This window comes from Malaclemys terrapin, chromosome 12 (assembly GCF_027887155.1).
Source record: "Malaclemys terrapin pileata isolate rMalTer1 chromosome 12, rMalTer1.hap1, whole genome shotgun sequence".
NCBI lineage: Eukaryota > Metazoa > Chordata > Testudines > Emydidae > Malaclemys > Malaclemys terrapin.
In genome coordinates this window covers 15764293-15786947 of record NC_071516.1, presented here as the reverse complement: position 1 = coordinate 15786947, position 22655 = coordinate 15764293, and the positions used below count along the sequence as shown (strand labels likewise).

The window sequence follows — 22655 nt, the reverse complement described above, 5'->3', positions numbered from 1 at the left end:
TTCTGTATGAGCTCAGGCAAGTCACTTAACTGCTGTGTGTCTCAGTTTACCAATCTGTATCATGCAGACAATAAAACTCACCTGCCTCCCTAGCTAGTAGTGTTAGGTGTAATTCATTAGTGAAGTGTTTCTCAAACTGGGGCCACCGTTTGTGTAGGGAAAGCCCCTGGCAGGCCAGGACGGTTTGTTTACCTGCCCCGTCCGCAGGTCCAGCCGATCGCGGCTTCCACTGGCTGCGGTTCGCTGCTCCAGGCCAATGGGAGCTGCTGGAAGCGGCGCGGGCCGAGGGACATACTGGCTGCCACTTTCAGCAGCTCCCATTGGCCTGCAGTGGCGAACCACAGCCAGTGGGAGCCGCGATCAGCCGGACCTGCGGACCGGGGCAGGTAAACAAACCGGCCCGGCCTGCCAGGGGCTTTCCCTACACAAGCGGCGGCCCCAGTTTGAGAAACACTGCATTAGTGTATCTCTCCCTAGAGTGAAAGGTGTCCCCGAAGTGAAAAGTACTGTGGTTATTGTTGTTATCCCTTTAATTTGAAAGTGGAGGTTCTATGTGAATTGAGCAAATAAAAGTAAAGATATGGCCTTTTTTGGCAAGTGTCTTCCAGCAGATGGACATCTAATGATGTTCCTATGGTCTTCTTTATAGGAGCTGGCTGCTGCCTGTGATTCAGACTGTCTATGGAATGCAATGAGTGTGAAATAAGTGGACAACAAGTCTGGGAATGGACTTTATTGTGGTTTAGAAGCTTTCAGTTCCCAACTGCATGAACACATTCCTTTTTCAAGTTATTGTTTCCCAGGATTTCAAAATTACAATCGAAAGTTGTTTGATGCCATCTGGAAACGGACTCCTTAGTGCTGATAATCATCATCTGGTTTAGTCTCCAAACAAGCTTGTCTTCCATCAGCAAGTAGATGGGAATGTTTCTTGTCTTGATGCACCAGTTGCCTGAGAGGCCCTACCCACAAACACAGGGAGCGTATATATACCCCTACGTGACTATCAGTTCTCCGCAGTCCGCTTGCTCTCTTAATGGACTTTGCATGTTCTTCTGAACAGGAAATGCTTTGTCAGAAACTTGCCTGTGGGCATTGTGCTGCACCAATTAAAGATTCCTGAACTCAAGAACAAAGAGATGCCAGTGGAACTATGCTTTTAATCACTCAGTTCATTTTTTTCCTTCCTCCACAGCTGATTTTGGATATATGGCGTGTTTTTTGTTGGTTGTTTTGGTTTGTTTTGCTTTGTTTTTTTGGATAGATACTCAGGAATGCTGCTAGGGAAACATCTTCATTTTTATATATGCAGAGAGGATGTTAAGCTGCTTATGCAAAGATTCTTTGAATTCAATCAAAATATTTACTATTTTTAATTGAAATACTGCCTTAAGAACCAAAAAATTTTAGAACTGGAGTTTCTGGGGTTTGTACACATGTGAAAAAATGCTTGGGCTTTTTTGGTCATTTTGTTTCAAGAGGCCTGTGAAAAATCAGATGTGAGCCAACCATGACAATACTAATACGTGGCACTTAGCCAAGGATTCTTGTGCATTTTATTAACATGCATCAACTTAGCCTCACAACACCTCCTGTGAGGTAGGTTAACTATTAGGATATATTTTTACATAAGGGTACACCAAAGCCCAGAGTGGTTAGGTGACTTGTTCATGTCCCTGGCAGAGCTGAGAATAGAATGCAGGAGTCCTGCCTCCCATTGTTATGTTCTTTCCACTTCTTCATAATAGATATTAAGCTCTTGGAGGCAGGGACCATCTTTCTGCTCTGCATTTGTACAGCGACTAGCACAATGAGGCCCAGGTCTGTGGCTGAGGCTTGTAGGCACTACCACAATACAAATAAGTAATAATAATAATTAATAAAATATATGGAGGCTCTGGAACCAAAACATAGAATAGTGACCTCAACTGAGACCAAGTAGATAATGCTGAGTAATAAGAACTATAGGGCCAGCATCCAATTGGCTAATGCATAGCTTTGCTTTAATCCGGGTGAAATTGCTTGGAGAATGTACAGGCTCTACTCTACTGAATCTAGGACTGCACCTTCTATGAAAAGTAGTTCTAATTATAAACAGAAAGTGGCTTTTTTGATGCAAATGTTTTCTCTAATCATACCGCAGCCCTGCAACATACAAATTAACTACCTTCTATAATGCGAGAAAATAGAAAGAGAAAAAGCCATTTTTCTCCCTCGTCTGTAGGCTCCTTCATGATTTTGTCCAACACTCAGAGGTGGGAAAAGAGAGAGCTAAAACCAAACTGTAACTTAAGCATAGGAGACCATGTTCTGTGCAGCCTGAAGTTGAAAGAAACAGCATGAACTCAGAGAGAGAGCTACACTGAATCCAGTCAAAGAGCTAGATCCTTGGCCCTGGGTAAGTTTTCTGTGCTACTCCAGTAGCGTGAAGGGGACTTTAAGCTGCCTTAATCATGCAGCTAAGGTTCCCCTTGTGTGGGGGAATCCCCAGCTGTCATAAAGCTGACATCGTTGGCTTTAGGCCACCTGCTCCTTTACCTGCAGCAGAGGGGGCTGGAGAGGGCAGAGCTGGAGCTCAATGTGCTGTGATAATCCTGGCCCACAAGAAAGGTCCAATGAAGACTGCTTCAGCTGGAATAGATTAGAGCAGCCCTATGCCCTGCAAATAACTGCAGGTCCTGCCTCGTCTTTCCTCCCATATATATCTAATCCTCTCCTTCCCTAAATACACAGATGGCCTGCCTCTTCCCCTGAAACACACCCAGGGCCTTGCACAGGAGCACAGCAGGCCCAAGCCTGCATTGGAGAAGTACAAGACGCCTCCCCATTTGCCCCTCCATACAGGAGCCAGCCACCAGTGAGTCCCTATGCTTTGAATGTACAAAATGTCTGGGGTCGGATGCAGCCACAGTATGGGCTGGCACCACGGTTGCACTCCCATCCAATGGGTAGCACAGCACCTGCAGTCCCACCTAATGGATGATACAGCAGCTGCACTATTCAGGTGCTCCAGGAAGCACTGTGTTTTCTTGAGATACACTCCCTCCCATAGCATCTTCCTAGGCAGGGTTGCTTTGCATTGGGCGCCCAGTGGAGGTCTGTGGCTAATGGTACAACCTGGTTCATTATTAGTAAGCCAGAAAACAAGAGATGCACACTTCAACTCCTGGACTAGTCCTGTAAGGCCTGGTAACTTTCTCAGAGTGGCCGGAAGCATGCAACAGAATCATTTGCTAAGCATCTGGTGACACTTTTGTGTCATGCTGTACAAAGATAAGTAGAATCATCCTGAAGTGTCAATAATCAGAATAAAAATCTCATTTGGTCAACAATTACTGTGGTGTGTGGCAGAACCCACAGAGAGTCATATCCTGGTCTTAGTGAAGGTGAGTGAAAGTCCTGGGTCATTTATATGCATCTCAAGGTGCAGGTTGCAATTTCAGTTCTACTGAAACATCCGCTTCAAGTGCAGTTTTTCTGTGAAATAACTTTGCTATAAAAGGGCTCCACTGATCTGCAGCAGTTGTGCCTACCGCCTTCCTTCCCTCTGCTCTTCTGATTACTGACTCACTGAAAATAGTTCAGATATATTGCAGCAGAGAGGCTATTTTGGGGTTTTGAGATGTGGTTAGATAGTTGCCATCTGAATGTCAAACATATTTTCTTTGTGAAGTAAAAAAACATGTAACTTACGTATTCTCAGGATGGAAAATCAATACCACTTTGGAGAGCGGCTATGTATTTATTTACTTATTTAGGGCCAGATTCTATCACCTTTATTTACTCCCACTGAGTCTGTCTAAGGTAGTTTTGTGGCCATTATTTCTGTATTTCTGAGTGTCTCACAGTCATCAATGTATTGATGTTAGTACCCCCCCACCAGGGTATTGTAATTATTCCATTTTACAGATGGGAAATTGAAGCACACAGAGGCTAAATGACTTGCCCAAGGCCACGCAGGAGCTCTGTGACACTGCAGGGACTTGAATCTTTGTAGGCTAGTTCCCTAGCAACTGTGCCTTCCTTTTTGTACCCTAGACTTAGAGACTTCTGTGCCTAGTGGCACATGGGGCAATCCACTTTGCCCACTGCTGTCTATCCAGAGCAAGATGTTTGATTCCACTGTAAGTTGTCTCCATGATGGCAGCATCCTTTTCAATTGTCCTGTGCTAGGTCATTCTTTGTCCTCCCCAGCTTCTCTTTCCTCCAGGTGGAATCCAATCTAAGATGTATCTTGTGCTTCTAACACAGGGTAGCATGGGGGAAATGGTTGAAACAGGTCCAAATCAGAACCCTGGATAAAATCTCCCTGAAGAGCTGGACAGACTTAATTCAGACAACATCCAACTCAAGTTAATCTGCATCTGTTTTACATTTCCAAACATAACCTAAACTGCTGGATAGCTTTGTTCTATGCTCCCTTTAAATAATATTATGGAAGGACAAGAAGTTTGGTGGTTCTGCCAGCCCTTGCCTGTGAGACTAAGGAAGCTGGAAATGAGCAGCGGTGGTTTGGGAAGGTAGTTAGTGCAAGTGTAATACCGACATACCCCGGTCGCCAGCAGGCGGGATCGAACCTAGGGTGACCAGATGCCAAAGATGAAATATCGGGACGCCGGGGGGCAGAACAAAAAAAAAAAAAGCCGCCAGAGCGTGCCCCCCACCCCGCCGCAACCCTCTGCGAGACAAACAAGTAAATATCGGGACAATCCCGATAAAATCGGGACGTCTGGTCACCCTAATCAAACCTGGGACCTCTGCAGCTTAGTGCATGAGCTTCTACCGCATGAGCTAAAAACCAACTGGCTGTTAGCTAAGGCTTAGAGCAGATTCATTTAACTCTTTAAGAGTCTTGGTGCCACTAGATGGGAGAAAACACCTCACCCAGAAGGTATGTGGGTTACACAAGCCAGCTGACCTCTTGTTGTAAGGTGGCACACACACACATGGAACTATCATAGGAAGGCATCACTGATGAGTATGTGTAGCCTTTGGACACAGCAAGTGGCAATATTGTTTGGAGGTGGAACATATTTTAAAAGTAGGAGGAAAAGGAGGGGCTACGTGGATTACTCTAATAGTGTGTGCCAGCGTCAGGGGTCCTTGGAGCCGAGAGTGCACTGGGCAAAGAAAGAGTCATGATCTCAAAAAGAAGAAAAGTTAGTTTTTAGCTGCAGAGATGGGAGGAGAATTACTACAGGGAGACAACATAGCAGACCTAGCAGCAGAAACACAAGAGGGCCAGAAGAAATAAAGGGAAATAATATAATAATAGTTGTACCCTGTATTTCTCTGGTTGCTTCCAAGATTGTTCAGACATTAACGAACACTATAGCCCTGTGTGGCAGTAGTGGTTATCTCCCATTGAACAGATGAGGAACTGATGGAGCAGGATTTGCCCAGGGTCACACAGGAACTTCATGTCAGAGCTGAGAATAGAGTCTTAGTTCCCCAAATTGCAAGACTTTGCAATAACCACAAGAGCAAGGGACTTGGAGACAGAGAGGAGAGGGAAGGATGCAACTATAATACAAAAAAACCCCAAACCAAACCAAACTCCCCACCAATACTGGCCTGTCAGCTGAAATCTAGAGAGAGAAGAACAGGATGAAGGACTAGAAGGAGAAAGATAGGGGAAGGGGAAGAAGAGAGAAGTGAAGCAAGAGACACCAAAATAACCACTGTCTTAGTAGTAGCTATGCAGAAGCAGTCAGCATCCAGCCGGTTAAACCTAACCATGGGAATGGGAGAGACAAGGTGGGTGAGGTAATGTCTTTTATTGGACAACTTCTCTTGATGAAAGAGACAGGCTTTGGAGCTACACAAAGCTCTTCTTCAGGTCTGAGAAAGGCACCTAGAGTGTCACAGCTAAATACAAGGTGGAACTAGCCATGGGAATGGTCATCTAAGCATCTACCCAATAAGTGTTACAGCAAGATTAATCACCATTTATAATCTCAGGAGATCGATTCAGCCAAAGGGACTTGTAAAACTGCCATAATCATATTGATTTGGGTTTCTTTTAATACTATAAAGTGCAAAAATAAATTTTCTAGTTCACAAAATGTGGTTTTTGTTATATTCTGAATCACTTTTCCCCATGGAAAAGCAAAGTGGTTTTCAAGACCTGAACATTTTGGAATCATGTGTTTTGCAAAGTAAAGCATAACTACCCCAAGGGCTCCTTCTTAATAAAGTAAACATGTAGGGAAGGGAAATACTAGTGTGAATAGTTCCCCATAGTCCAGCTTGGGCATAATACCCTATAATTAATGTGAGTATTCTGAAAATTCAGATGATTGAGAGCTGACCTCTGGTTTTGACCTACAATGTGCAATATCATGATAATTTGTGCCTACTTAATATTTCCATTCCATGAATGGGTATGGCCTCTAGCCTAAAAAATAGCTGAAAGAAGCCTCTGAATAAGAATACAATTTATGCTAAGGACTTTAAGGGCTCCAGTGAGCTATTATGATTTAAACCGGTAAATAAAATGTGTCCAAATGTCAGACTAAAGCAGCTCTTTTACCTTGTTGTGTTACTTGCAAAACCTCTCCACAGAAAAGGGTTCAGTTCTGTAGTCCTGCCTCAGACACAGCTCCCACAAACAACTAACTTTATATGCTCAGGTGGCAAGCAATTTTTTCATGCTTTTCCGAGAGGAAGGCACCTATTGTGAATGTAGGTGCTAATATCCCATAGAGTTCAGTGGAACGTTAGTATACAGACCAGCAGCCAACCTGATGACAAAGATGTTCAAACAGAAGCCTGGAATTTCATTCCTAACTCACTGCCCCCCTATTTTGTAACCAGGGCCGGCTCTAGCTTTTTTACCGCCTCAGGCAAAAAAAAAAAAAAAGGCGTCTGAACTGATGAAGCAAAAAAAACAAACCAGCAGCCGGACTGCCGAAGCAGGGAGCACGTGGAGGGCAGTCAAGGCGGCTTGCAGGGGGGTGAAGGGCGGCACCCGCCCGCTCCCTCCACCCGTGGGCAGCCCTCCAGCCTTGGGGTGCCTCTCCCGGCCGGGCAGGCAGAGCCCCCAGGGGCTGCAGGAGGTGCTGGCTCAGCCGCTCCTTTAAAGGCGGCTCAGCCAGGCTGGGCTCAGAGCAGCACGGGAGGCAGAGGCTAGTGCAGGCGGCGGGGAGTGGCGGGGAGTGGCGGGGATCGCTAGTTCGTGCCCCTGCAGGACTGGGCTGCCCACCCCAAAATAGGCCAGAATGCCGCCCCTTACAATGTGCTGCCCCAGGTACGTGCTTTCTTGCCTGGAGCCAGTCCTGTTTGTACACATGCTTTGAGGTACAGTATGCAGCATTCTGACGCACTCATGATATAGTTGGGCATTACAGACGTGATCCAAAGCCCATTGAAGTCTTTCTTTTAACTTTCAGTGGGCCTGGAACAGGCCCAAAGTTCATCAGCCTTAACTTTGAATTTCCTTATTTTTTCATTTGTATTGCAACCATGAGATATTTTTTTTTGTGCCCAATATTTACAGAAAGGAGGAAGACTCTCTGATGCCCTAATATTAAAAGAATGTTAAGACACAGTGGCCACTTTTATTACAGAGAAAAATTACCTCGCGCTGCTCTAATGCTCCTTTCCCTGAGCAGTCCCTGGCTTTTGTTTATTTTATTTTATTTCATGTCCAAAAAATACTAGCAAAATTCTCTCTGCAGACAAGGATCATTTTATATGTGTAAGAACTGCCCCAGAATGATTGCTGTGATGGTGCCAAGATTACATCAACTGCCAGGGCTGAATGAAGACGCTCAAACATTTAAAATACGGACTACATTAAGAAGGGAAAAAAAGTGTGTCTGTGAGGGGTGGGGAGTAGGAACCTGTTCTGCCCGCAGCCATGATGATCATATCAGATAAAGGTGTCTTCAAATACTCCGTACCTCCGGGTTCCCAAAGGAAAACTGACAGGACTAGAAATTCAAAATCTATAACTGTATAACTGTGCAGGCAAAATCCCTAAGTATTGTTTGCCTAATTTATATGTCGATTGTCCGAATTGCACATGCACATGCATGGGACCAAAATTAGCATTTTGCACCAGCAATACTTGGATTGTGAGTGCAGTCACAGTAACAGTACATGAAAATTATGAGCGCATTTTACATACACAATTGCACAATCTAGCCCACTCCATTTATATGCAACATTCTAATCAAGGGTTTCTGCTCCCACGGAAGTAAACATGGGTTTTGCTACTAACTCTAATGGGAACAGGATCTAGCCCTCAAGCCTTAGCTTTGTATTTTTTGCCTGCTATGAAATAGTACTAATGTTTAACAAAACAACCAGTCAACCAGTTTGCCAATAACTCTTATCTACCTAAGGATAAGCAGGATATAGTCAAACACAGCTTTACTCTTACTTTTATTCAGTCCTAACAGCTAAATCTACTGGGCTCACAACAAAGAAATGACATTGTTTTACTAATCAATGTACTACTGTTCATCTAGAACATCTGCAATCGTTTTGCCGGCAGCACTACCCTATTCATTATGTGTCTTCATGGACTGTTCAATTAGGCTTTTTAAAAATGGGGTTTTACATTGTGGAATTTGCATTGATATAAATACTTTTGGAAAAAAAAACACTTTGTGTCGGTTTCTCCATTTTCAACTAACAGTTGGCAAGTCGGAAAAAAAATTAGAAACAGATTAAAACCTTAACAGCTCACCCCGTGACATAAAGACAGAGGTTTTCTATAGACTGTGGAAATGCGTCGTTTTTTTGAGTTGCCAAAGTGTGTTGCTATCTACCAAAAATGCAGCTGATGAAAGGCTCTTACATTAAGAAAATATAAAACTTTACAAGGGATGGGTTCTCACCAAGAAGGAGGCCACATTATTTTTGTACAGAGGCCCAGATGGAATTAGATATAATAAAAAAAGAGTGCTGCTTACCATCATCCAGATAGGCTTGGTCCAGGTTCTGTTCCTGTTTAACAGTGACTCCGGCTGGTAACGCTTCTTTCTGATCACTAACGGGCGGTCCATTTTTTGCTGCTCTCTGGCTGGTGGCTGTCTGCTGCTGAATCACAGTAGGATATGAACTTGGACTTATCCTTTGTGCTTGACTGACCTGAGGCTGGCTGGGTCTTGCTACATTAGAGGTAAAATTTTCGCAGCACATGATATGCTGGAATTCTTGATGACTTCCACACCTCAGCTGCTGATTGGTTGGAGAATAATGAATCACGGGAGAAGGTTGTGGACTGGCTGGAGAGTGGTGGAGCACAGCTGAGGTTTGGCCTGGGGAACCAGCATGCACCAGCACTGACCTGTGTGCATCTGAAATGGAAACCTGTGTGGCCATCAAACTGGACTGCTGGTAGCCTAGTTGGCTAGGACTGAGACTTTTGCTTCTTTGGTATATTACAGCTGCTGGGTTCTGCTGATGATATCGAGAATCAGTAGAAGACAGGCTTGAACGCAACTGCTGGCAGGAAGCCATAGTGGCCACGAGACAGGAAGGGGATTCAGTGACCATTGTGTGCTGTGAATAGTAAGGCTGTGTTACTGTTCCCAGACCACTGTGTACTGTATTGCAGATTAAAGCTGGATCATAGTCATCAATGGGCTCTGTTTTGATTGATGGTACTAGAATAAAGCATGCAAAGGACATTATTTTTAACAAGCAACTGAGAAACAAAGATTGTTTTTCCCTGGCACTAAGAAGAGACCTAAATCATTGTGAGAGTGTGTGTGAGTGAGTGCACCCTCCACAAGGGCACTAAAGGTAGTAAATTGCTTGAGTGCATACATGGGAGAATCTCTCGTGAAAGCACTTAGCATTAGGATGGACAAAAACTTTACCCAAAACTTAAACCTCACATTTCTCAAGGTTCAAAAATCCAGATTAGCTCATTATTTTTATTGCTGTCATTTTAATTCATTTTTGGCTTGGTTCTGCAATTTCTAGTTCTAGGTGGAACCCAAAGCAAAACTACGAAGAAACCAGGAGAGAGGCATTCCTCATAGCACTTCTGGCCCCAGTGGAAAAAGGAATTAATAGACTGTTTATGAGACGTGCTGATATTGCAAGATTTGCAGCCCTGTTTTTCAGTCCAAGAGATTAATTAGAGATCCAAAGGAACAGTGTAGGCTTGACCATTATTAGAGCTGTCTTCGAGATCCAATCTTTTTGCATGAGTCTTCCCCAATAACAATGGACGACATCATCAATAAAAGGAGAATAAACTCCCATTTGTAAAAGTCAACTGAATCTTGATGTGGTGGGAAAAGAAGGGTCTTTTGCAGGCAGATAATGCAATTTTTACTTCTTGTAACCATCCCTACATCTTAATGCCCTGAATCTTAGTGCGGAGATACATACCAGGCAGAGTGGACAATATTTATGTATCCAGATAAAAACAACGAGGAGTCCTTGTGGCACCTTAGAGACTAACAAATTTATTTGGGCATAAGTTTTCATGGGCTATAACCCACTTCATCAGATGCATGGAGTGGAAAATACAGTAAGCAGGTATTAAAAATACAGCACATGAAAAGATGGGCGTTGCCTTACCAAGTGGGGGGGGGGTCAGTGCTAATGAGGCCAATTCAATTAGAGTAGATGTGGCCCATTCCCAACAGTTGACAAGAAGGTGTGAGTATCAACAGAGGGGAAATTATTTTATATGCTATTATATATTGTATATTTGCACCTGCTAACTGTATTTTTCACTCCATACATCTGATGAAGTGGGTTATCGCCCACGAAAGCGTATGCCCAAATAAATTTGTTAGTCTCTAAGGTGCCACAAGGACTCCGCATTGTTTTTACTGATACAGACTAACACGGCTACCACTCTGAAACCTGTAGACAGATAAATTTCTAATGGAATATTATAGCTTTTTTAAAAGTTTACATTTTGAGGCTCTCTTTGAAATAACAGCTTATTTACAAATGTAATTTCACAGTGCAACAATTTAGTGGCCATCAAAAGCCTTAATGGTATTCTCTCTCTAACTATGAATCATATAGAGCAGTGAAGCATTTTCCACTAGGGATGGGTGAAATGCTTTGTACCAAGTAAGAACTGATCTGGATGTTTCCCCATCCTTAGAAATTAGCAGCACTGAGATATCATTTCAAAGCTTGAAAAATCTAGTCAGGTTAGTTTGTGCTTTCTGGTTTCCACTGAGAAAAATCAGCCAAAACTAGGAAGTGCTGGGAAGCCAAAACTAGGAAGTGCTGTTTCACTTCTTGCTCACCAATTCCCAAAGGAAAGAGTTTGAGAAGCATCCAAACTTTTCTTTCATATCTAAACTGGCCCTCCAGTAAAGAATATATCCCACTCATCTCCTTCCATACTCTAATACTCCTTTCCCCAGGTCTGATGTTAATTTACTGTGGTACACGTCAACTAGGTAAGGCAATAGTCATTGTTTTCACAGGGTCAGAGCACATAACCATCTGATCCTGTTCTCACTGAAATCATTTGCAAACTACTATTGTCTTAAATGGGGCAAGATCAGCCCATTGCCTGGACAGCTGATGTAAAGCCCCCTTACATACATACATGTATATAAAAAAAAATTCCTCCTCCAAAATTTCATGCAACCTTTAAACCAATAGCAACTGGTGATCTGGCAGTGACTCCGCATTAAATTAGAAAAATTCAGATGCTTAGTTAATGACAAGAGAATGAGGTATCAGACTACACAGCCTGCCTTGTGAGAAATTGTAGCCCAATGTGCCCTCTGCATAAAGAATTACCTGGGTGATAGGTAAAATGCTGTGGCTGACTTCTTTTTCTTTTCCCATTGATGACATAGAAATTCACCTTCACAGGTGTACGGATGTACTTGTTCCGATACTCTGGTATCTCTACAAAAAGCATGCTCTGAAACAATGAAAGGCGGCAATATCGTATTAGAAACTGAAGTTCAATGATCAACAGGCTCTCAGGCAACTACCTCATGGAGTACTTAACCTTGGAGGAAGGAAAAGGAATTTTCTTGTTCCCCTCTGAAAAGGAGGATGTGGGGAAAGAAGGGACAGGTGGGTTAGGACTGGAAGATTTCTGATATCAGGAAACTGGTTTTTAAATGTCACATCCTCTATGGCTTCTGTTGCTAGTGTCCCGATGTTGAAAAGAGAAGTCTCAGCTAAAGATAGAACACACACAATACTGATTAATGCTTCAGTGCTTTAACTACTCCTATGCACTTGATAAACATTAAATGTAATTATTCTATATATGTAGTTATTACTTTTTTACAATCTGATCCCACTGATCCAACTTCCATAGCAACAGCGCCATTCACTTCCTTAGGAGCAGATAAGGCCCATTGCACTATAAGGGCTGGAACCTAGACGACGCTGATGGTATACTGTAAGTTTTCCACTGACCTCCATAGGAGTCAAGGCTGCTCAGCACCTTACAGAATCAGGCCCTAAATGTAAGTAAAGCAACGCAAACAAAGGGTCCCAGCCTGCAAAGCTCTGAGCAGCCTGGACTCCCACTGAAGTCAACGGAAGTTGGAGGGGCTCAGCACCTTGCAGAAGATGTTCTCAGCATATAGCTGAAAAGCAAGGAGTAAAGGACATACATTATGTTGCATACTTACAGGTTGGCTCTTATCTTTATCCACTGTTGCCTCCATCTCCCAGATCTGCTGACCATCTAAAAGTAATATTACACTATTAACTTGTTGGAAAATATTATCAGAAACCTAACTTAAATAAAGTCGAATCAGTCATTAAGACACTAATTTAGCAGAGCACTTAAGCACATGCTTAGTTCCAACTGAAGTCAATGGGATTTAAATGTAAGCATGTACTTGAGTACTTTCCTGAACAGAAAAAGATTTATGCACATGCTTAAAGTTAAGCACATGCTTAAGTGCTTTGCTGAATTGAGGCCCAGCTGATGCTTTATATGTAAATACACCTCTACCCTGATATAACGCGACCCGATATAACACGAATGCAGATATAATGCAGTAAAGCAGTGCTCCAGGGGGGCGGGGCTGCGCACTCCGGTGGATCAAAGCACGTTTGATATAACACGGTTTCACCTATAACACGGTAAGATTTTTTGGATGCCGAGGACAGCGTTATATCGAGGTAGAGGTGTATTAGGAATGTTGAATACAGATGAAACATCTGCTTTTCAGCCAGGCTCTGACGTCAGCCAGCAGGATTGACTGAGGGTACAAGGAGTCATACTGATTTAACCAGAATCATACTGTGAGTCAGCGGCTCAGCAGAACCCGGTTGAATCTTCATTGTTTGTTTTAACCATAAGACCATGCAAATATTCATCTTCCTTAGTAACATGCATGTTACTGACTGGAGGATTAGTTTCTAGTAAAAAGCTATTATTGATTGAACTATAAGTCCTAATTTTTCACCTAAATTTGTGTGTCACTGGTTTTAAGTGCCCAAATTGAGACACGCGGGGCTTTGATTTTCAGAGACACCGAGCACCCAACGCTCTCACTGAAATCACCTGGTGGCGTGAGTGCTCAGCACCTCTGAAAAGCAAAGCCCCAGCTTTCTCTAGGAGTAGTTTATAGGGACAAATTGTTACTGCATTTTTTTTAAACAGGAAAAAAGATATTACCCCAGGTGAAGGGAAAGAGGGAACATTGTTGTTATTATTAGAAGACAACTCATCTATTTGTTTTATTTTATTCTACCCAAGCTTTTTAAGAACCATAGTTGGGAAGACAGTTACAAGGTGTCTGATTTCTTTGTGCTATTTGTGTCCTCTTCCTGTTTCATAGGGGTTTCTGATATGTACAACATGAAGCCTAAATGTACATGATAGCTATCTATCAACCCATCTACTTTAGCTAGTAATAAAAATGACCTATAGCTAGATATGCACCTTCAGTATGTCTTTACTCCAAACTTCTAACAATGCCTGTAGACATTCACTGTCTGGGTTATCCAACTATAATGGATTGAGGATTTACTGTATATGCTCTAATTAGCAATACATCCACCACCTCCATAATGATGGCTACTGAAACACAGAACTTCTTTCTACTGCCTATTACACTCGTGCACTTCCAGTGAGTTACATGGAATTACCCGGATATAACTGAGAGCAGAATTTGGCCCACAGTAATTCAATCTGCTTTCTCTCTTTCTGTTGTTTTCTAGCATTATCAGTAGCATAGTCCAAAGTCTCTTAGCAACTCAAGGCTAACAATATTAGGTAAGTCATATACCCTGAATAATTTTTCATTTAAGGGCTGTTCAAAGAAATATAGTAAAAATATGTCCTGTGAAGTGCCTGGCAGTTACTTTTGAGACTGCTGAGGGCTTTGGGGTCATTGCATATTTAGTCTCTATGAGGTGCAATGTGACTTTGATTGTGTTACACATATTTTTTACATCTCCGTCTAAAACAGATTATATATACACTGCTCTGCCACTGCATTCTATGTACTGTACCTGCATCAGCCTGGGACATTCCTCACAACAGTACGTGGGTGTCCATTAACACCAATTTAGCTCACTGTCTGCTACTGTAAAACTCCGCGTACTACTGCACATTGATAAAATGGCATCCCAAGTTTTGTGTGTGAAATGTAAACTGTTGGACTGAAATTAAATTTTGCAGAAACAGAAATAAATGTCTCCTTAGAACCTTCATGATTGGACCATACGTTGTGTACGATGCCTACATAAATCTACCCACCTTAATATCTTTATTAGTTGTACTGCTTGCATGCTTCTGAGCCACCTCTTAATGGGCCACACAGGAAAATAAAACCTACCTACTAAGAGCAATTTATCTTATCCATTTACTGTAATATATACTCTACACATGCTGTAGGGCATTTACTTGAATGCACTAAAGCATATTTAGAGCATGTGACAATAAAAAAAGTTTTTATATTAGTAGAATTAAATTAGTAGGATTAAAAAACTATAGGTATCCAATTGTGCGCCCAATTACCATGTGTACACATGCCAGGCAAGCTATTGCATGTCCAAATGGTCAATGCAGGGGTTTTGCACATGCATTTTTAGTACTAGTGCACAAATTAGGGGCTCAATCTAGCCAGGAAGATTTTTTCACTGACCCCCCCAAAAATTTGGAAGCTGCTTTTTTTTTTAAAGACTTTGAGCCCTGCCGCTAACATTTTCAGTACATTGCATTGGGTTTTTAATCAGGTGATTTGCTTTAAAAATTTTGATGGAGTGTAAAAACTCCTAATAGCTCGCTGAGAATTTGATTAATATGAATTATGGGAATTGTGCATCCAAATCACTGAGCCAGCACCCAAAACTCTTTCAACAGTTCAGCCACTAGCTGAGTGTTTGTGCTGTGAGGGGAGGGAGAATCTCCAAAAGTGAGGTTCTGTTGGAAGGTTTCCCAGAAGCTTATACATACACTTTGGGTCTACAGAACTGGGGTGGAAATCTAATGAAAACTGCTTCTCATAAGACTTCTTATTTTTCCTGATGCCTGGAAATTCTACAAGAGCAGCCTCTCTCTTCTGCTTCTGGTCCAAATGGAAGCAAAGAATGAAGGAAAATGGAAGAGGACTGTGAGGATTTTTGTGTTTTATTTAATGCACTTTGCACCGCTTATGCTCTTTGTTTTCTCTTTGTATTCCACGCCACGTGGCTAATGAGAACTGGCGTGACAGTTGCACTTGGATGTCTAATCCGTTTCCTCCCATAAGCAGAGGCTAATTCCAACTCCAGGAGACATACTTGTGCTTGAGCATAGCCAGGGTGGTATGCACTGCCCTGAGTATGTGCCCATCCAAGATGCTAGGTGTGTACTCAGGACAGCTAGCCCCTCCCACTATTTACGTTGCTGCTGGTACCCTTCTATTTTTGCAAAAAGAAGAACAGGAGTACTTGTGGCACCTTAGAGACTAACAAATTTATTAGAGCATAAGCTTTCGTGGACTACAGCCCACTTCTTCAGATGCATACAAAAACTTATGCTCTAATAAATTTGTTAGTCTCTAAGGTGCCACAAGTACTCCTGTTCTTCTTTTTGCGGATACAGACTAACACAGCTGCTACTCTGAAACCTTCTATTTTTGGTGCACGAGATGGATAAGATCTAAAGTAGGTATGACTCCTCCTGCTGGACTTTACACCTTCCAGCTTGAAGTAATACCCTAAGTAATAATAACAACCACATGCCATATTCATCCCAGTGTAACTCCACCGGCTGCCATCAGGATGAATTTGGCCCAGTATGTGGCTCTTCTATAGTGCCTTTCATCCAATGATCTCAAAGCACTTATCCAACAACAAGTAATTAAGTCAGCACCCCTATGAGGTAGATAAGGGGCACCCACTTCTGAAATGCACCCACCTCTGGGGTGGAATATGGCTGCTGTTTAACAGTGTGTAGCAGCATCACTACACACTGGAGAGCAGAAAGTGAAGAATACTCAATCCAGTTGAAAGTGCAGGGGGATTTGTAGCCCAGATGGAATTACTGGAGTTGGTGTAATCTACCACTACTACTACTACTACTACTGAATTACTACCCAGGCGAGGCCCTGACTCAAACAGCCTCTCAAAGAGGGAGAAAGAATCCCCCTTACATCCATTCTAAGGACTTGCTGGATCTGGGTGCACAGGCATAAGTGGGGCCACTCACCCACTTACTCCCTCCCTGCAGCGGAGAGAGTGTTCAAATGGCTGGAGTCTGGGCTCCATCCACCCCACTCGCTGGACAGAGTAGCTGAGCCAATGCAAGGACTATGTAGCAGTTTACTACTGTTACAAGTGAGCAGTAAATCACTCTCCCTCCTCTCTCCCCCAACAAGACAGCGTCAGGGGAGGAATTATGACTCAACATGTCTCTGAGTCACAGGCCCTCCTTTGGGACTACTCCTGAAGTTGTATAGTTTATGCACTGCCCGGAGCTGTGCCTAAAGGCACAATCTACCCCTTTGTCTAAAATCTGGAGGCACAGATTTTTCAGAACTGCCCAGTCTGTCACCAGGATACTCTGGACAATCACAGCACTGGAATGCAAAAATGCCCAGTTAGATACTCAGTTTCTTGCACGTGCAATCAAACACAAATGCCTACACAACAATTGCAGTGCAAACTGGGACTGCAGATATGCATAGGTTATGAAAATCTGGGGCTAGGTGCCAACATTTTCTTATTTATTGTCATCTTTAACACCCTCTCGGATACTTTTTTTGTTGTTACTCTACAGGAAGAAAATGCTGAATAATTTCCTTTTAGTACTGAACAGCTCAGTTTCTCCAAAGTGAGCCCCTTGTCTCTTCTATCTTACACGCAGTAATGGATTTCCAGAGTGCAGACAGCACAAGCAGGCTGTAATTAGAGTCTGCAAGTCTCTCACCCGATTTGCTGCTTAGCCCTAACATCCCAGAGGACCACTGTGTAAATTAATGGAGAGGATTCCAGAATTTTAATAATGAGCATTTATTTTGGCCACTGCTGTGGACTGTCACAGGTTACAGCTACGCTCCTGTTAACACATTTACTGCTGAAACCTATAGAGGCAGTTGAAATGAAAACACCTTTTTTTTTGGTGTGTGTGGCAGCTCTGGGTTTACTCCAGCAAAAACAAGGGCACCTCATGCTGAAAAGCAGCCCTTACTGAAGGATTCCCTTTGTAGCTGGTCGTTATGGTGAAAGGCCATCATACTAGCTATTAAGGATTCCTCGTAAATCAAAAATACCAAAGAGATTGTTACTGCGATTCCTCTGAATGTAAGAGGAGGAGGAGATCAACAGCAAAAAGTATCTTACCGTAAAATAGTTTATAAATCAATCAATTAGGAGTTGACTGGGGATTTTTTTCTGCTCAAGGAATTGAAGGATAGGGTTAAAGCAGTTGAAAAGCACAGCTGGAGGCAGACCTCTTACAATGGTGTTTACACTGATCTGGTGATGTACTTCATTTTTCACTTGCTGTAGTGCATTGTCCCATACACCACTCTGCCAAAGCACCGCCTGCTGTCCTAGTCCTGGGTCTCCACCCAGCTCTGCCAAAGCACCTCAACTCTCGACATGCAAAACCTCCTTTTATTACAGTCCTGGTTCTCCATATTACTGCCAGTGCCTCAAAGCCAGATACTTGCTATTTCCGCCCTTGGCATCTTCAAACGACCACGTGTGATGTGGAAATTCACTACAGATTCTGTTCAATTAATTTTCATTTTAGACCTTTTCTTGCCTTCACATTTGAAGCCAGGGCTTCATGGGTGACAAGCTGGGCACTCATTGTTCCAGCCAGTACTTAAAATGACACCTTTGGACAACGTGAAGGTTAGAGGCTTGTTTGACACATAGCGGAGTTTATGAACTGTTATGAGATTTTCCTGGTGTAGGTTAAGAACTATAAATTCTTGAACTTGGAGAGGAGTTAAGAATTAGGATACAGTTGAATGTCAAATTAGCCAAGAAAATCCTATTTGTAAAACCAAAAGCTGACTGGTATATTTCTAGCGACAAGTCTGGGGGCTAGTCTTACTCTCAGAACTGCATGGGTTAAACAGTTCCTTAACTAACCCTCAAAGCCAGCGGGCACATGCATATAACGTTGAGTCATCTAAACAATGCAGTATGACCGATCCCTAATAACAACTAAGGCAACTAAATGGGACTTTTGACACTATTCTTCCTCATTACAGAATATGATCATCTTAGATCGTGTGCTGTACCCCAGTGTTCATATAACAGAGTTACCTTGGGCATAGAAGTACTACAGGCAGAGACTTTTCGCCGTCAGTAATGCATAAAACAAAGGCAACACAGGCCTCAGAGTCATGTTCAATACTCAAGAGGCCTGTGAAGCATACGCAAACCACAACAACATTTGATTTGATTTAGTGACTGAGCCACTGAAACTGCATTGAAACCTAATGAATCCAGGCATAAAAGTCAGATGATGTTTAGACTGAGTTCAAAGTCCATGGGGATTAAGAGTGGGAACGAGGCTAACGCCAAGTAAACAAGAAATGTATTTATTTGGGGGTTATCATTCTAATGATGACGGATGCTTCTACATGGATCTATTTATGCCCACAGCCATTAAACATTTTCCTACCAACTCTGTCACCAGTGACAATTCCTGTTCTTTAAGCATTGAAACGCTGTTGAATATAAACATTTTGCAGCTCATGCACTGACCTTTATGCTTAAATATCATGTGCCATGCTCCATCTGTCTTGCTGCTTTTCTTTTATAGTCATGCACATACAAACCCTAATTTTAGATGGTCAATATTTGCTTTTCCCTTAACCCCTATGATCAGTGGAGCGAGCTTCTGGCAGAGGCCATGAGGCCATACATTAATGGCTGCATTCATTAAAAAGAGCCCCACTTTAACCTATTTTTTTCACAACAATAATAATAAAAAGAAACCTCTGAATTGTGCACACCCAGAAAGGTAACTGAAAATCTGAATAAAATGTGAAACAGAGACGGCTTCTCTTGGGTTCACTGATGGGGCAATCTGGGGAAGCCCTGAACACAGAATACTTTCCACACAGCTGCCAACACAACACATTTCACCAGCATGAAATATGCATAAATGTGTGGGGAGGGAAGGGGAGAGAGAGATCAAAGCAAAATTTTAAAATGAGCTATTAAAAAGATGTATGCAGTGTAGCTGTAGCCATGTCTCTCTCTCTCTCTCACCAACAGAAGCTGGGCCAATAAAAGATATTACCTCACCCACCTTGTCCCTCTATTGAAAAAGTGGAATTTTTACCAGGAAGGTGGATGCACTGAGAGATGCATGGGTTACTAATACCTATATTATAATAAAATCTATAGGTCCCAGCTGAGATTGAGACGTTATAGCCTTTCTATAGGCTTGGAAGGATTCACTTTTTATCAGTAAATATCAATAAATGTTGATTTCACCATGCGCACACACACACCAACCGACAAATAAAATATTTCCCCTGCGAATGCTCAAAATTTACAGATAGGCAAAGTCAGAAAAAAGCTGCTTGAGAACGTATTAGACATGGATCTAAGGCAATATATTTTGACAGGACATGTTGACAATTTGTGTTTTAATGGTTGTAAATGTAACATTGACCCCCTCGGTTGTCGTCAGCAGGGATCAACCTGGGACCTTTTGAGATAAATGCATAAGCCTCTATTGCCTGAGCTAAAAGACTTGTGTCGCCTAGCCAACCTGTAGCAGCCTCATCAATCGCTAGCTGGCTTAGCCACCACTAGAGGGAGACAAAGTAATTATTTTCAGACCCCTCTCTTGTCTAATCCACGCCACATAATTCCCTGCAACTGTGAAAATTTAAATTAATAATTGAAAAAAGGCTTAAAAATAATATCAATATTATCTATTGAAATTAGAAAAAAAAATAAAAATCTAATTCTCTCAAGCCTGCTTTTATAGCTGGATGTAAATAGGTTTCTTCCCCACTGAGCAACATGCTCAATGTCAGTACTGGAGGAACTGCATAGTGTTTAGATAGCATAATCATGCTCTATCCATGCGTTAGATAGAAACACATTTTCAGTCGCCTCTCTGCTTGCTAACAGAGAAAACTGGGCATCAACCCGGCTGATACTTTACCCCCAAGCGTGTGTGTATAACACTGCCTTCTGCTGGATAGAATCAAAACTTCTCCACCTGTGTACTGAAGTAAGGAGGCCACAAAAGCAAAGCAACAAGCCGTCAGAATGGGTTCCTGCACTTCATGGAACAGGCTAACTGCCCTAGAAAAGGACAGGTATATTTTCCAAAGTCGCCTTTTCTTATTGTGCACATAGGTAACTGGAATGGATTACAGAACCTGACCTAAAATTTGGCCCCAGAAAGGAAACTTAAAGTGGAGGGTGGTGGTGGAAAATACATTTCAAAACCATTGGAATCTATTCAGTTCTGTATTCTGTTGAAGGCTTGGTAGGAGTTTATTTCTGACCCTGAACACCTATTTCTAAAAAAGGGGACATAATGCACTGTAGCTAACCCTACTTTCATGATTTTTTCACCCCTTTATCATCATGTTTACTAAGTCTTCATAAGCACATGAGAGTGGCAATGAAGCCCCTGTGTGCCCTGTTACCTAAAATCAGTGGCTGCTCTATCCCTGAAAGGACATGCACTTGAAAACGCATTGCCATTACTACCCAAAGACATAGTAGATGAGCCCAGCTCCAAACCAGCTCCTTGCCAGGGTCCACATAAGCAAAGAGTCTCTTGAATTCTGTGTGAGGATTTTATATATAGAATTCGGACTGCCTAGCTGAAGGGCCAGCAGATCAACTAAAGAAGGTAAATGGAGCTGGATTTAGACCTCTAAGCCACAGTGGCCTTGATAGCCGACTTCTCAGTTTTTACCGGTGTGGTTCCCTGTATTTGTTCATTTAATGGTTTGTCTTAGTTGGCAAGTCGCTAACATACAGTGCAGTGAAATGTTCAGGAAATAGCTGATTTTTGTACTGCTTCAGGGCAGTGAGCTTTAGCACTAAGCCCTGATGAGAGATCTGATTGTGTCAGCACTCTCTGTAGAAATGAATGAGTTGTTAGAAGAATGTAATTCTACCTTTCTAGCCCAAACCATGATCGGACCAAAAGTCTTGCTTCAAACTTTGGGGGAAAATGAAAGTGTCAATCTGCATTAGGAAAACTTTGCATGATCCTCTGCAGGTCCCTTGTAGTTGTTTTTCTTAATTAGTCAAATAAGTTTTCTCGAACCAGTTACAGCCTTTGCACATTATTCACGATCCGTTATTCATTACGTTAGATTGTTAACTAGCAGGAAAATGAGCTTTCTGCCTTAGCTGAGCTGGCATGACTGATGGACTGAGATGTTCAAGAAATTCTCTTCACAGTTCTCACCAACTGAAGACTAACCATATTATTCTGTGGATTCTATAGCAGCTGGTAGGTGATTTTCAATTGAAAATGTACATTGCCTTTTAAGGATCACATCAAATATTTAATGGGACACTGTTAACTTTTCATCACACAGTAAGCCCACGTCAACTTCTAAAGGAATTGAGCATGGCTGGTAGGACAGTTGCTTCATCACTAAACATCTATATATAATTGCCTCTGGGCTTGGCTATTCACAGTGCTTCTTGGAAGCGCTTCCAAGATGCATGAAGATTAATATGTCTCTGACTTTTTATGAGCGGGCGATAGGCTGCCCCCCACCTCCCATCAAGAAGACCCTAGAAAATTTTTCAAGATGCCCCGAGAACAAAAACTATCACAACTTTGCCAACTCCACTGATGGAACAGAATCCACTTATGGAATGTTCAGAAACGTCCTGGGAGACACTGTTAGGGGATGGCATCTGATCTCAGCCAATGGCATTACTCTGAGTCACACCACTGATAGTGAGGTCAGAACGTGGCCCTAGGCAGTGCTCCCCGGGAGCTTCCACTGTCTTAGAGATAACTCTCAAAGTTAGAGTTACTGCAGCTGGAACACATTTAGAGCTCACCCGAAATGGGCCACTTAGTTCTTCATAAGGGTTGAATGCTGTGGATTTTTTTGTTTTGTTTTTGTTTTTGGATCAAAACTCCCATTGCGGTTAATAAAGATGTGTTTGTGGTGAGCTGAAGCCAGTGCTTTCATTTCACTGAGGACTTGAATTTGAGTCATCAAGGCCAAAGATACATGTCAGGGTCTGGGAGGTAAAAGGCCAGTGAATTAGTCATCCACCATTCA

At 42.5% G+C, this 22655-nt stretch overlaps 1 protein-coding gene across 6 annotated transcripts in view; it reads right to left on the bottom strand.

Annotated features, from left to right (window-relative positions):
* NFATC2 (nuclear factor of activated T cells 2) overlaps positions 1-22655 on the bottom strand; it is a 126814-nt gene that overhangs the window by 35377 nt on the left and 68782 nt on the right. For all 6 annotated transcript variants that reach the window (XM_054046296.1, XM_054046297.1, XM_054046298.1 and 3 more), the window contains exons 7-9: positions 12594-12649; positions 11740-11866; positions 8922-9617 (exon numbers count right to left, since the gene is read on the bottom strand). In XM_054046296.1, the coding sequence (XP_053902271.1) occupies positions 8922-9617; positions 11740-11866; positions 12594-12649 (879 nt within the window). The remainder of the gene's footprint in view (positions 1-8921; positions 9618-11739; positions 11867-12593; positions 12650-22655) is intronic.